At 44.3% G+C, this 15,501-nt stretch overlaps 1 protein-coding gene across 4 annotated transcripts in view; it reads right to left on the minus strand.

Moving 5' to 3' along the window:
• Positions 1-11,289: 11,289 nt before the first annotated feature.
• LOC131370165 (NACHT, LRR and PYD domains-containing protein 12-like) overlaps positions 11,290-15,501 on the minus strand; it is a 41,026-nt gene continuing 36,814 nt past the window's right edge. For all 4 annotated transcript variants that reach the window (XM_058417326.1, XM_058417325.1, XM_058417329.1 and 1 more), the window contains exon 11: positions 11,290-12,691. In XM_058417326.1, coding sequence (XP_058273309.1) covers positions 12,514-12,691 — 178 coding nt within the window. In that variant the 3' untranslated portion in view covers positions 11,290-12,513. The remainder of the gene's footprint in view (positions 12,692-15,501) is intronic.

The raw sequence follows: 15,501 nt of genomic DNA on the forward strand, positions 1-15,501 counted from the left end.
GTGCGGGAGCCATAGGCAATTACTCTCATCTTCCCCTGCTGTCTCTGGTATAATACTTTACCCAGACCAACTTGGGATGCATCACAATGTAATACAAATGGCTGGGCAAAGTCAGGATATCCAAGGACAGGGGGCTTTATGAGTGCATCTACCAACTGATTCAATACTTCCTGGTGGGAGCTGGTCCACTGTATAGGCATCTGTGATGGTAAGTGGCCCTTATTTTTCTTTCCTGCTTTACATGGTCTTTTCACAGTTGGGTCTGGATTCTGGTTTGGGAAGGTGAGGAGGTTGTACAGTGGGTGGGCCACATGGGAGAAGTTAGGGATAAATGATCTGTAATAGAAGAGGACCCAGAGAATCTGTTGCACATCACCCACATTGGCTTTAATGCCTGCACCAGAGCTATCTCTGTGGGGTCCATTGTGTAAACATCTCCCATCACCAACTTGCCAAGAAATCTCACACTTGATTTAAACAGTTCACATTTCTTTGGGGTTAACTTTACTCCATGTTCCTGATAACACTGGAGAACAAGACAGATATGCTCCAAGTGTTCCTCAAAGCTGTGACTGTGTACCAGGTTGTCGTCCAGGTATGGGAAGCAGATTGTGTCTCTCAGGCCAGTCAAACAGTGCTCCATACTCCTTTGAAACTCTGCAGGTGCTGAACTGAGGCCAAATGGTATGCCCATTCATAGAGCCCCCAGGGAGTGATGAACACTGTTAAAGGGCGACTCTCCTCATCCAGATAACCCTGGTGGTACGCTTTACCCTGGTCTAAGACTGAGAACCATAAACTTCCTCCCAGTGCATCCAACATATCTTGAATTCTTGGTATCAAATGGCAGTCAGGAACTGATTTGCGGTTGAGTTCTCTGAAGACAACACAGAGACAAAGACCACCATCCTTCTTCCGGACACACACCAAAGGTAATGAATAGGGGGATCGGGAGGGTGTGATCCACCCTCTTCTCAGGATATCTTGCAGGTACTCCTTAACTTTACTGTGAAGAGGCTTTGGGACAGACACGTAGGTCTTTTGGACTGGGGTGGTATCATGGAGAGTGATATGCATCTTGAGAGATCGACCGATCCAGAAGTGTCTTTGTAGAATAGACCCACCGTGAATTGACTTTTGAGTGTATCATGTGAAAAGTTGAGCAGAGTCTCGATCACGGCTCGATAGGGATGCGTGGCGCTCGATTGTGATATTAAACGATCCCCTAGAATGACGTCGCATTGACTGAATATCGTATTCAGAGGGTAATTGATAAGCTCTATGGCAGCGCCGTCGGCCAGGTCCATTCCGTCGGCGTTGGTGATTATCACACTGAGATGCAGCAGGGTGTCATTCAGATCCAAATACTCTTCCTCATCTCCGGGGATGAAAACTCGATGGGAGATTTCGTTGTAAATTTTATCTTCGATTGAAAGCTGAGTCATAGGCGCTGAAAATAGATCCAGCTCGCGCAGCATGCACTTGGGGGATTTGTGATGCAAGAGAGCCATTTGTTTTGATTTCGTCGGTTCAAATATATTGGAGCTCTGGGAGGGTTTCCTCTCCGTCCGAGTGCTTCTGGTGACTGTTTTGTTCTTCTTACCGGATGAGCGTTTATTAGAACTTGAAGAGAGACACTCCCCCGGAGGTCATTTCCTCACCCTTCGTGACAAAACTACAATGCCCCCCAACCCCTCTTGTTTTTTTTTTCCCCCATGACTCTACCGAACGTGTCCATGGTGATACAGGTGGCCGCCGTTTTAAGATGGGGTTTAGCTATTTCGAAACCTTTTTTCATCAGAGGAGATACGAAACGAAACAGTTTTGAGAATATTGAGCCGATGCCACAGCCGTACATTACGGGCGCCCCGTAAAATCCTTCTAAATCGCCTCCGGCCTGATTCTCATAGTCACGGACGAATCTGCGAGGGTTCTCCATCGCTAGTACCCGAGCCATTTTATTTTATTTTTTTTATTCCGTTCTTGGCCGTTGTAGCTTCATCCTCTCTGGCTGGAGATTGAATGAAGGTCGCGTTAAAGGATGAGTTTATATATATATATTTATACACCGTATGTTTTTGGTTTAAAGTGAAATGTCACGATGACCTTCCCGAAGGTGAATTCTACCTCTCGGTTCTGATCCGTTTTTATCTCGACCTTTATGTTCTCAATGTGCCGTTTACTCGCCGGTAAATAATACGGCAGGTCGAAATGCGTCGTGACTACATCCCCGTACCTTCCACGCACGTCGACCACCCTCATCAACTGGGTGTAAGCATCGCCTATCAGTTGAGGGCGAACGGCGTCGCAGTAACAGAACGTGATAAAATCCCGCTCGGAGGGATGGTTGGCCAGCTTCCTGTCGAATTTGAACCATTCTCCGGGTTTCAGGCCCATAATGTAAGCGAGCGGTGGGTAAAATCGCACGCGAGTCTGACCACTCGCTTGAAAATCGAATTTCCTCAGGTAATTGTTGTAGGACAGGTAAATATCAGAGTTGATTTTTCTAAATGATGCATCCATCTCTGTTTTGAACTGTCCCAGGTTAGCGAAAAACCCTGTCAGGAATTTGTGACGACGCACCTCGCTCTTCGCCCCCGGCGTTTCGGCTTTAAACTTATATTCATAATAGGCTTGTTTTTCGGGAACGGTATACCACGTATGAGGATAGGTAATCTCTGTCATGGCAACCTCCCATTCACCTTCCAGATCGATATGCTGGGCTAGAGCCACGTGGTAACTGGAGATTTTGTTATCTTTAAAAACCGTTGACCTACAGGGTCCTGGTGGAAATTGGGCTACTGTTGGTCAAAAAAGTAGAGGAAAAAAAGTAGAGTTCATAGACAGAAAGAGAAGAGGAAAGGTAAGATTGTAGGACTGAGAATAGGAACTCTGAATGTTGGTACTATGACAGGGAAAGGTAAAGAGCTGGCTGATATGATGGAGAGAAGGAAGGTGGATATACTGTGTGTACAGGAGACCAGGTGGAAGGGTAGCAAGGCTTGTAGTATAGGAGCAGGATTCAAGCTGTTTTATTATGGTGTGGATAGTAAGAGAAATGGGGTAGGTGTGGTCCTGTAGGAGGAGTTTGTGAGGAATGTTCTGGAGGTGATGAGAGTGTCAGACAGGGTGATGAGTCTGAAGTTGGAGGTTGAAGGGGTGATGTTGAATGTTGTTAGTGGTTATGCCCCACAGGTAGGTTGTGTGTTAGGGAGAAAGAGAGATTCTGGAGTGAATTAGATGGTGATAGAGATGGTCCCACGGGTGAGAAAGTGGTGATAGGAGCAAAATTTAATGGACATATTATTGAGGGGAACACAGGTGATGAGAAGGTGATGGGCAAGTTTGGAATTAAGGAAAGGAACCTTGAAGGACAGATGGTAGTGGACTTTGCTAAGAGGATGGACATTGCGGTGGTTAACACTTATTTTCAGAAGAGTGAGGAGCATAGAGTGACTTACAAAAGTGGAGGTAGGAGCACACAGGTAGACTACATCCTATGTAGAAGTTGAAAGAGATTAGTGACTGTAAAGTGGTAATGGGAGAGAGTGTAGCCAGACAGCATAGGATGGTGGTGTGTAGGATGACTTTGATGGTCTGTAAGAAGAAGAGGTCAAAGATAGAGGAGAAAACTAAGTGGTGGAAGCTGAAAAAGGAGGAATGTTGTGAGGAATTTAAACAGAAGTTAAGGCAAGCTCTCGGTGGTCAGGTAGTGCTATCGGATGACTGAGAAACTACAGCAGAAGTGATCAGTGAGACAGGAAGAAAGGTGCTGGGCATGTCATCTGGAAGGAGGAAAGAAAATAAGGAGACTTAGTGCTGGAATGAGGAAGTTCAGGATAGAGATCAGAGGAAGAGATTAGCCAAGAAGAAGTGGGACATGGACAGGACTGAAGAGAATAGACATGAATACAAGGAGTTACAGCACAGAGTGAAGAGGGAGGTGTCTAAGGCCAAGCAGAAGGCGTATGACGAGTTGTACACTAGGTTAGACACTAGAGAAGGACTTGTACAGGTTAGATAGTCAGAGGGATTGAGATGGGAAACATGCGCAGCAAGTTAGAGTTATTATGAATAGAGATGGAAAGGTGTTAACAAGTGAGGAGAGTGTACAGAGGAGATGGAAGAAGTACTTTGAAGAGCTGATGAATGAAGAAAATGAGAGGGAAAAAAGAGTAGAAGGGGTGAACTCTGTGGAACAGAAAGTAGATAAGATTAGAAAGGATGAAGTCAGGAAGGCTTTGAAGAGGATGAAAATTGGAAAGGAAGCTGGTCCTGTCAACATCCCGGTGGAGGTCTGGAAGTGTCTAGGAGAGGCAGCAGTGGAATTTTTAGAGTTGTTTCCTATTTTATTATATACAAACCACCATAAATTCTTGCTTCATCAAATGTTTTGTGAATATACAGTACTGTGCAAAGGTTTTAGGCAGGTATGAAGAAATGCTGTAAAGTATGAATGCTTTCTAAAATATCTACACTACTCACAAAAAGTTAAGGATATTCAGCTTTCAGGTGAAATTTCAGGATGCACCTAAAATGCACTATAACCTTTACAGGGGAACTTAATTTGACCTTCTCTACACTTTTGAATGCACATGTCCAACTGTTCAGTGTTTCACTACTTTTTGCATAACTTGCTGTTCTCTATCAAGGTGCTTAACGGCAAAATTCACAACTGGTGTTTGATCCAGGAATCGACCAATAAATTTTCTGGTTCAATTAGAATTGTATTTAAACAGTCCTCTTCATCAACATTTTGACATCATGAGACCAAGACCACACCTAACAACTGATCAACAGTACCTCGCCATTGCGAGGCTTCAAACAGGATGTTCTCAGAGGGAAGTGGCCACTGAGCTTAAAGTGTCACAGAGTGTCATCAGCAGGTTACAACAGAGATACAGAGAGACTGGAAGAGTCACAGAAAGGAATAGAAGTGGACGTCCTTTGGCCACATCCCATGTTGATGGCTGCTTCATTGTGAACAGTGCCCTGCGGAACTGGATGATGAATGCCACTCAACTCCAGGCACATTTAAGGGAGGTGAGAGGCACCCAAGTGCCATGTCAGACCATTTGAAACCGTTTACATCAGCCTGGTCTGCGTGCTAGACGACCTGCAAGGGTACCTGACCACACCACCAGGAACAGGCGTCATCATCTTGCATGGGCCAGGGAGCATTTACGCTGGACGAGGGACCAGTGGACCTCAGTGCTGTTCTCTGATGAAAGTCGATTCACGCTGAGCAGAAATGATGGCTGCCAACGATGTTGCAGATGTCAAGGAAAGCGCTATGCATCAGCCACTGTTGACACCAGACGAGCCTTTGGTGGAGGTGGTGTTACAGTCTGGGCAGGTGTGTCTACTCAATACAGAACTGCCCTACATCTTGTGAATGGTACAGTGACAAGTCAATAGTACCTGAATAACATCATTAATCCAGTCATCGTGCCCCTGCATGAACAACACAGGCCTAATTTCATCTTCTTGGACGACAATGCTCCAGCTCATCAAGGTCGCATCATTAGGGAACGGCTGCTGGAGGCTGGGGTACCTCAAATGGAGTGGCCTGCACTTTCTCCAGACCTGAATCCCATAGAAAACCTATGGGATCAGCCAAGTCACCGTGTAGAGGCTCGTAACCCTGCACCCCAGAACCTCAATGACCTGAGGGCCGCCCTTCAAGAAGAGTGGAATGCCATGCCTCAGCAGACAATAAGTCGACTCGTGAACAGCATGAGACGTCGTTGTCAAGCTGTAATTGATGGTCAAGGGCACATGACAAATTATTGAGACTTGACATTTTTTGTTGTGGTATACCCACCACTGTCGTTGGCTTTTCTTTCAATAAGTTGATTGAAATGAGGAAATTGCATGCTTCTACTTAAATGTCCTACATACATTTTCCATAAATTTCACCCAAAAACCAAATATCCTTAACTTTTTGTGAGTATTGTATACTTTAATTATTTATTTTTAACAAATTTGCAGAGTGAGCAAACAGAATAAATATCTAAATCAAATCAATATTTGGAGTGATTCTGTAAGTCAGTTTCATGTCACAGGTCATACACCATGGCAAGACTGAGAACAGCAACAATACACATGGCATCAGCAAGGTCTCTCCCAGGCACGGATTTCAATACAGACTGGAGTTTCAAGATGTGCTGTTCAAGCTATTTTGAAGAAGCACAAAGAAATGGGCAATGTTGAGGACCCTAGACGCATTACCCATGGAGGCAGGTTGTTACCCAAAGGGCTGGAAAGCATTACAGTATTGAGTGTCTGCAGGCAACAGTGAAGCATGGTAGAGGGTCGTTGCAAGTTTGAGGCTGCATTTCTGCAAATGGAGTTAATGGTGTGCTCAATGCTTAGAAATACAGGCAGATACTTTCCTTCATGCAACATCATCAGGGAGGCATTTGATTGGACCCAAATCTATTCTGCAGCAGGACAACCCCAAACATACAGGCAATGTAACAAAGAACTATACTGAGCATAGAGAAGAACAAGGAGTCCTGGAAGTGATGGTTTGTCCCACACAGAACCCTGATTTAGATTCATTATTAAATAGACAGTTCAAATTGGTAGTTGATAGTTTTTTGGTAGTTTAATGTAGACATGAAAATGGTTCCACTATTGACATGACTAAAACAGAGGGAAGAAAGTAAAAAGGCAGATTGATTCCAAATAGATAGGTAGAGTTTGTACTCCTATTCACTTATTCCCAGGGTGAGTCTCCTCTTGAGTGAGTCTAAAATTACTGAGATAAACATAACCCAGTTTGGGTCAATTCTGAAATCCAGCACTGCGCACAATGTGGACTGATCCAGACTCAGTTGTTTTATCTCAGTGAGGCTGGGTTATGATGTTGACCCTGCATACTAATATATTTTTAATTACAAAAAGCATGCTTCTCACCAGAAATAACTCTTCTACCAATATATTTGTCACAGGCACACCGGACTCCACTCCTCGCCAGCGCACTGCACCTTATTTCCAGAGCACGCTCACTCCCCTATTTAAACCTGAAAGATGCCGACTTGTTACCCCTCGCACTAAGCATAAGACTAAAGTTTTGTCTTCTCGTTATTTCCGCTACTATTCTCAGTATTTCACTTCTCCATCTCCACTTACCTCCTTCCCCAAAGTGGATTTCTCCTGGTTCCTTCTGCCTTCATTCTCCGGTTGCTGTTGCGTGCTGGGCTGAGTATTCCTTTCCTTCTTACTACCCGTATTCCATTTTGCTCAATAAACATACCCCACTCAGGGTTTAAACTCCCTGTTTGTTCCTGTCTGGTATTTGTGACAGAAGACCAGACCAACGAACAGCATGGAACCAACAGATGCTCCCCGCACTTCAGGAAACCATCGCATCTTGGCCCACAGCTGCAGTGCAACCCACCATGGCTACTCACGCACTGCCTGTTCCGGAAACTGTGTGTCGTGCCGGTCCCATGGTCAACCCCTCTCCCTACTCTGGCTCGGCGGTAGATTGCATTGGCTTCCTGCTTCAATGCTCACTCGCACTGGAAATGCAACCTCACCGTTATCCGATGGAAAAGGCTAAGATCGCATTCATCATCTTTCTTCTCACAGGTAGAGTGCTCCGTTGGGCCGATTCCCTCTGGCAGCAGAACGGCATGGTTCTCTAATATCTGGACACATTCACTGCTCACTTTCGAGAAGTTTTTGGCAAACCGCTCGAAGAGCCCGCGGCGGGTGAGCAACTTTACCATCTAAAGCAAGGTAAAAGCTCTATTCACGATTACACCGTACAATTCCAAACTCTAGCTGCTACCAGTGGGTGGAATGAGCGCTCCCTGCTAACCACCTACAGACAAGGGCTAGAACCTAATTTACGTCTGCAGCTGGCAACAGTGGATGACTCCATCGGACTAGAGCTATTCATACAGAAGGCTATTCGAGTTTGCTGTATGGAAGGCCAATGGGCTCAACACTCCCCAAACCTCCACCTAGATAATTATCTAGACCAGATAATTCCCACTCTCCAGAACCAGACTCCAAACCCATGCAGGTGGATCACTCAAGGTTATCTCGCTCTGAAAGACAACACTTTCTGACCCAGGGCCTCTGCCTGTACAGCGGCCAATTGGGACATGCGCTGCCCGCATGTCTTGTACGTCCAGCACGCCCCATGGTGAGTGCAATTTCATATCCCGTGAATCTTTTGAAACCACTCACCACTCTTGTAAAACTAACTACTGGCACCCACTCTGTTTCAGTTCAGGCACTCCTTGACTCTGGGCCAGCCGGAAACTTCATCTACGCCGACCTCTGCCGCCAGATGAGCCTCAAGAGAAGCACAAAGCCCGTCCACTACCGGATCCACTCCATCACCGGTAGCCCTCTAGGATGGGGGAAGATTTGTCACTTCATGGGGCCCATCAGTATGAAGGTCGGCGCCCTCCACTCAGAAACTATCCACTTCCTGGTTCTGGAGAGATCCACCTCAGAGATCATACTCAGAGGTCCCTGGATCATCGAACACACCCCTACCCCACCCCTCCTGGACCACCGGAGAGGTTCTGAAGTGGGGAGAGGGATGCTTCCATGGATGTTTCCCCAGTCTGCCCATCCACCTTCCCAGCTCTCCTGCAATACATCTCTCCGGTCCACCTCCATAGAGAGTCCCCATCTGGAACAACGTCCGTCCATTCCTCCTCAATATTGTGACTTCCAGGATGTGTTCTGTCCATGCCAGGCGTCCAAACTACCTCTTCATCGACCATGGGACTGTGCCATCGATCTCCTTCCTGATGCCCCAGTACCCAAGAGCAAAATCTACTCAAAATCAGCACGTACAACCTGATCTGGGTCTGGGAAAGAGATGAGTGGAAGACAGTGTTTGTGACCCCTACTGGCCACTACAAATATCTTGTAATGCCATATGGCCTGGTTAATGCACCATCAGTCTTCCAAGGGTACATGAACAAGCTGTTCTGTGAGTACCTCCACCGATTCGTCCTATTCTACATAGATGACATTCTAGTGTACTCACGGAACAAAGCTGAGCACGTTCATCATGTCAGAACCGTCCTCCAGAAACTCTGGCAACACCACCTCTTCCTGAAGGCCAAAAAGTGCTCCTTCCATCTACAATCCACCAAATTCTTAGGCTATGTAATCAGCCCCGCCGGCATCAAGATGGAAGAAGGCAAGGTGGAAGCTATCACCTTCTGGCCGGTTCCCACTACTGTGAAGGAACTACAAAGGTTCCTTGGCTTCGCCAATTTCTACAGGAGATTCATCAGAGGTTATAGTTCCATCGTCACCCCCCTCACGAATTTCCTTAGAAAGGGACCCAAAACTCTCCAGTGGGTTCCAGAAGCCGACCAAGCCTTGGCACCCCTCCTGACGCATCCCAATCCCGAGCTCCCCTTCATTGTGGAGGTAGATGCATCCACCATCGGATGCATCCACCATCGGTTCTGTCTCAAGGGCACGGTAGCCCAGCTCAACTTCACCCATGTGCTTACTTTTCCAAGAAACTCTCCTCCTGTGAACAAAACTACGGTGTAGGGAACAGAGAGTTGCTGGCCATTAAGTTAGCCTTGGAGGAGTGGAGACACTGGCTGGAGGGAGCATGTCACCCATTCACAGTCATCACTGACCAGAGGAACCTCCAATACCTCCGTGACGCTAAACGGCTCAACCCATGTCAAGCTTGGTGGGCTCTGTTCTTCACCCGGTTTGACTTCAAAGTCACTTACCGCCTAGGGTCCAAAAACATTAAGGTGGATGCTCTTTCCCATCTATATTCTCCAGATGCTCCCTCCAAACAACCAGAACCCATATTACCCCCTAATATACTGGTATCTCCTATTCAGTGGGGATTAGAGGACGACATAACATTGGCCAGAATGTCCTCCTGACCTCACTTATGTCCCTTCATCCCTTCATCAATGCCTTATCCAGTTGGCTCACTCCTCCCTGGGCACTGGGCATCCAGGCATCAGTCAGATTCTCTCACTTCTTCAGAAAAGGTGGCCTGGCCTTTCGTTGGACGTCAGAAGGTACGTCAGGGGCTGCCCTAGGCATCTCCCATCAGGCAAACTGGTCCCATTACCCACGGCGGTAGACTGGTTCTCTAAGGCTTGCCGCCTCATCCCTCTGAAAGGTCTCCCCACAGCCTTAGAGTCTGTTCCACTAAAATCTGTTCCAGCACCTCTTCCAAAATTTCAGAATCCCAGAGGACATTGTCTCGGACAGAGGACCCCAGTTCGTGTCCCGAGTCTGGAGGGCCTTCTTCCGCTGCCTAGGTGTGACAGTCAGCCTGACCTCTGGATATTACCCCCAGTCCAACAGTCAAATGGAATGCAAGATACAAGAGGTCAGTAGATACTTGCATACCTTCTGCCACAACCAGCAAAACTCCTGGCACTGTTTCCTTCCATGGGCTGAGTATGCACAGAACTCCCTTCGCCAAACTACCACCGGTCTCACTCCCTTCCAGTGCATACTTGGGTACCAACCACCACTGTTACCCTGATCAGAGGAGCCTTCCACAGTGCCTTCTGTTGAACATTGGTTCCAGGAAAGTGAGAGAGTCTAGAACAGGCACACCGGACTCCACTCCTTGCCAGCGCACTCACTCACCTGAGTTTTAATTAAGCGCACCTGCACCTTGTTTCCAGAGCACGCTCACTTCCCTGTTTAAACCTCATGTTTCCACTCTTTCTTTGTGTGGTCTCACATGTAGATGCTGACTCGCTACTCCTTGCTATAAGCATAAGACTAAAGTTTCGCCTTCTCGTTATTTCCGCTACTATTCTCAGTATTTCACTTCTCCAGCTCCACTTACCTCCTTCCTGAGAGTGGACTTTTCCTGGTTCCTTCTGCCTCCATTCTCCGGATGCTGTTGCGTGCTAGGCTGAGTATTCCTCTCCTTCATCTTACTACCCGTATTCCGTTTTGCTCAATAAACATACCCCACTCGGGGTTTAAACTCCCTGTTTGTTCCTGCCTGGTATTTGTGACAATATTATGTTTGTCATACATTTATTTTTGAAGAGCTATATTTATAGTTTGTATATTTTAAAGTACAGAAAACAAAATATAATTTTACAAATATAATAATAATATAATAATACAAAAATAATGACAAACTTGTATTTATGTATTTTATGTTTATTTTTTTATGCAAGAATGTTTGATACATTTATGCAAGACATTTTAAATACCTAAACACAATATAATTATAGTTATGTATCCAGCAAAATAGCTGTGCCTATACATGTGTAAAATGTTACTTTAAATGTTACTATTAATATTACAATAATAAACAAATAATAAATCACACAAACAGTAAAACCACAACCCACTAAAATTACATTATACTACAATTAATTCTGCTCCATTCTGATTAGCAAGAGTGCTTATATTTAGTATAATAATGGGACATTAATTACCCAAAGGACAAAGTGATAAATGTTTCATAGCAAGTCTCCTGTGGGCTTCATCAGATAAACTCAGATAAACTCCTCAGGTGAGAATTCCACCAATGACCTGAAACTGTTCTAGTCCATTTTATTTCTCTCATCCACTGACTGGGTTCAGCTCGAGTTCATGTGGTTTTTCACCTGCTGTTCCAAATAATCCCTCAGGTTGATATGGGACTGAGGCCCAAGGGAATTTTATCCAGGGATCAGAGGTCATTATTCACTCATTATACAGTGTAGAACTGTGTGCAGTCTGATTCACTGTGCATAATAAACACACACTTCACGTCCCTGAGTCTGTTTAATGTGTTAGAACTAAAGAGTGATATGTTTTTTTATTCCAGAACATGGAAATACAGGAGTCTTCATCATACACACAGATATGTTCACTACACCCTGAATACAAAAGAAAAAGATGTGAATGAATCAGCACAAAGTGGACTGTGGTACTTCATGATCAACATCATGTAATCATCTCTGCTCCAAGAGAAACATCATCATCTCCTGTTTATAATTAATCATTCAACATTTCTTCATTCTTACTAACATCTGTCTTCTAACATTTAGCTAGAACAAATGAGAACTTCCACAAGTTCTAACAGGATAATGAGCAGATATTTACCCATCACATCACTGCTCTTATCCAATCACAGGAGCTTTTTTAAATAACGAACACTACTGTGTCATTTAGTTCTTGTTCTACATTTATATTTAAGTGCAGACTTTAAGAAGAAGCTGAGGTGAATTTTACAGGAATGACAGAAGACACAATGTTCATTTACAATCACTCTCATGCACTCATTTGGGACATTTTGTAGACTCTGTCTGAATCCCTGTTTTCTGTCTTCACATGAATTTTAAATCAACACACTTTACTGAACACAAAACACCATTAAAGACAATTGTTAGAAAAATTCACATTAAATAGAATATAGTGACATTTTCTAAAACTGGTTTTATTTCCTAACCTAATAATCTGATATTTATTGGAACAAAAGAGAAATGTACAACTAATGATAATGAGGCTGAACTTTTATTAAAAGGCCATTATTCACATCAGAGTCTGTAGTTTATAATGTTCATCATCCTTAAGAGCAGAGAGCAGCTTCTTTCCCAAGTCTCCTAGTTTATTATCAGACAGATTCAGGTATCTCAGGTGTGAGGGGTTTGATCTCAGAGCTGAAGTCAGAGCAACACAGCCTTCATCTGAGACTCCACAATTATTCAACCTGTAGAGAGACACAATGACAAATGCTTCATTGGTTGTACACAGGGATGTTTCTAGAATTTGATCACTACTGGAGCACAGGACAAGACAAAAGTACCTGAGAAGAAATTGTTTTACAAAAAAAAAAAACATCAAAGTATTCAATTTTGGTGCCTTTAAGAGTATTTATTTATTTTTGTTTGTTTTTAAATCACATTTTACAACAAACATTAATGTAAGTATAATGTTCCAACAGGAAAACAGGATGTGGTCATTCAACTAAATCCACATGCACATACTCCTCGTTAACACAGAGATACGTGTTAGTCTGGTAGTTTCCTCTCCTCAGTCCTCAGCTACAATGTTACTTATTACAATATTAACTATGTGCACTAACTGCTCACATCTGTACTTTATTCACTATAGCCACTGTGTACTATTTTATTCTATTTTCTATTACATTTTTTTTATTCTATTTTATTCAACTTTTAAGTCATGGACAGTTGAAAAGCATTTCACTACATACTGTATGGTTGTGTATGTGAGAAATAAAAATTAAATTTGAAGTGTGTTCAGTAACTTTTGTAGTGCCCTTAGTGTGACCAGTATATTTAAGGCACTAGGCATCTCCTAGTAAGTGGATTAGAGTAATTGCCCAAATTACTAGAGCTTTGAATGGGCGGTTTATTACCTCACCAACAGGAAAAACACATAGGTATTATGTACAGTGCATGTGAAATTAAATAGAACAAAACTAAGGAAACAGAGTTCTTTCCCCCAAAATGTACAGTATCTTCAGTATTCAATGTATTGGACAGTTCTAACTGCAACAGTTGCTATATGGGTAGTGCAGTTAGGTGCATGAATCTTATCTGTTATCCAATTAATAAAGTTCAGATGATCAAAGTCCTCCGCTTTTCATTCTTATCATTGTATCAGACTTCCATCCCTCAAGTGAACATGGGTAATTTTACAGTGAATTGATTGACATTTTACCACTGTTTTAGCTTTTAAGGTTATGATTAATGATTATGTTTTTAGCAGTAACAAACATTATGCTCAAGATGGTGCCACGTGCGTATGCAGCAGCTCGGAGCTCCAGGACATACAGCAGCATTTTTATCAAATATAGTATTTTAAGTTTACTTTTCCGAGCACTCGGTCAGTGAATACACTATAGACGAGCTGCACTGCTTAAAACAGGACATCAGTTTCATAATTACACCCTTGGAGACCTTAATTCTATCCACCCAAAAATTCTGCACCCCGAAGAGCTCAGCGGAAAGATCATCATCTGGAGGATACAGGAAGCAGAAGCGGGGCAAGAGAGCCGGTGTGAAAGCTAGGCTACAGGCTAATTCCACACAGGCCAACACTGCCGAGTCTCTTTCTGCCAACTCTGGTAAGAACAAAAGTGGAGGATTGTGTACAAATATTAACAATTGTAACGTCTGGGACCCCCACCCTATGCGGGGCTCGACCCCAGACGCCCGTGGTGTGTGTGCACACGCCAGCACACGGTGTAATGAGACCCAAGCGCAGGATTCAGCGAAGCACTGCTTTTATTACATTTAAGACACGACATAGGGAAACAAACGTAACACTAGACATGGCGTGGTTAACTAAACAAAACGAAAACAAAACCTAGACCTTAGCTTGGACATGGAACCTAGCAAACAAAACCCCAGCAGAAACCACGGTACAGATAACAATCATGGACAAGGACACAAACACAAGGATCCCTATTTATAGGGGTAGACATTAGGGCTAATGGGATACAGGTGACACAATCAGGATAGGAACAATAGGAAGGGCGTAACAAAAGACACACAAAGAAGCAGGCTTCCAAGGTTCACCTGCCAGCGCCCTCTCTGGGCCTGGCAGGGAACTGTCCAGCTGTTCCTGACAACAATGTTATTACAAATATTAACAAATTAACAATGACTGGTGTACATCTGCAGTCATTATTAGGACACATTGCTCTCCTGACATAGAATATCTGGGTCTAAAATGCAGACCATTCTACGCACATAGAGAGTTTACTGCTATTCAGGTCACAGCTGTTTACATGCCACTGTGGGCTAACCTGGAAGAATATAGCTCATCCGTTTTTGCCTACATAGCCTTCTGCACTGACAACCTGCTAACCACCAAGACCATCAAGGTGTTCCCCAACCAGAAACCATGGCTTGATAGGAATGTGCGTTCTCTGCTGAAGGTGAAAGACATTGCCTACAGGTCATAGAACAGACTTGCTTATAGTAATGATCAGAGAGAGCTGAAAAAGGGCATCAAAGAAGTCAAGCAGAGATATCAGCAGCAGATCGAGGCCCAATTTGTAAACAACAATCCTCACAGCATGTGGAAGGGTATCAAAGCCATAACAGACTATAAGAGCAGCACCCCACTGACCAGCCATGACACCACACTTCCTGATGCCCTGAATGAGTTTTTTGCACGCTTTGATAATCAGACCAGCCGGGTGGAAATCTGGACAACACCACTGCCCAGAGATGAGCCAGCACTCATCCTCGAGAGCCAGCAGGTGAGATCCATGCTGAGAAAGATCAACATCACCAAAGCAGTAGGACCAGACAGGGTGCCAGGCCACACACTGAAGTCATGTGCCAACCAACCAGCAGGAGTGCCAATATATTCAACCTGTCCCTGCAGCAAGCTGTAGTCCCCACATGCCTCAAATCCACCACCATCATCCCTGTGCCTAAGAAACAAAGAAACAACAAGTCAGTTGTCTCAATGACTATCGTCCAGTTGCTTTGACACCAATTATTATGAAGTGCTTTGAGAGGCTGGATCTCCCCCACATCAAAG

The sequence above is a fragment of the Hemibagrus wyckioides genome, linkage group LG19 (assembly GCF_019097595.1).
Source record: "Hemibagrus wyckioides isolate EC202008001 linkage group LG19, SWU_Hwy_1.0, whole genome shotgun sequence".
Taxonomy (NCBI): Eukaryota; Metazoa; Chordata; class Actinopteri; order Siluriformes; family Bagridae; genus Hemibagrus; species Hemibagrus wyckioides.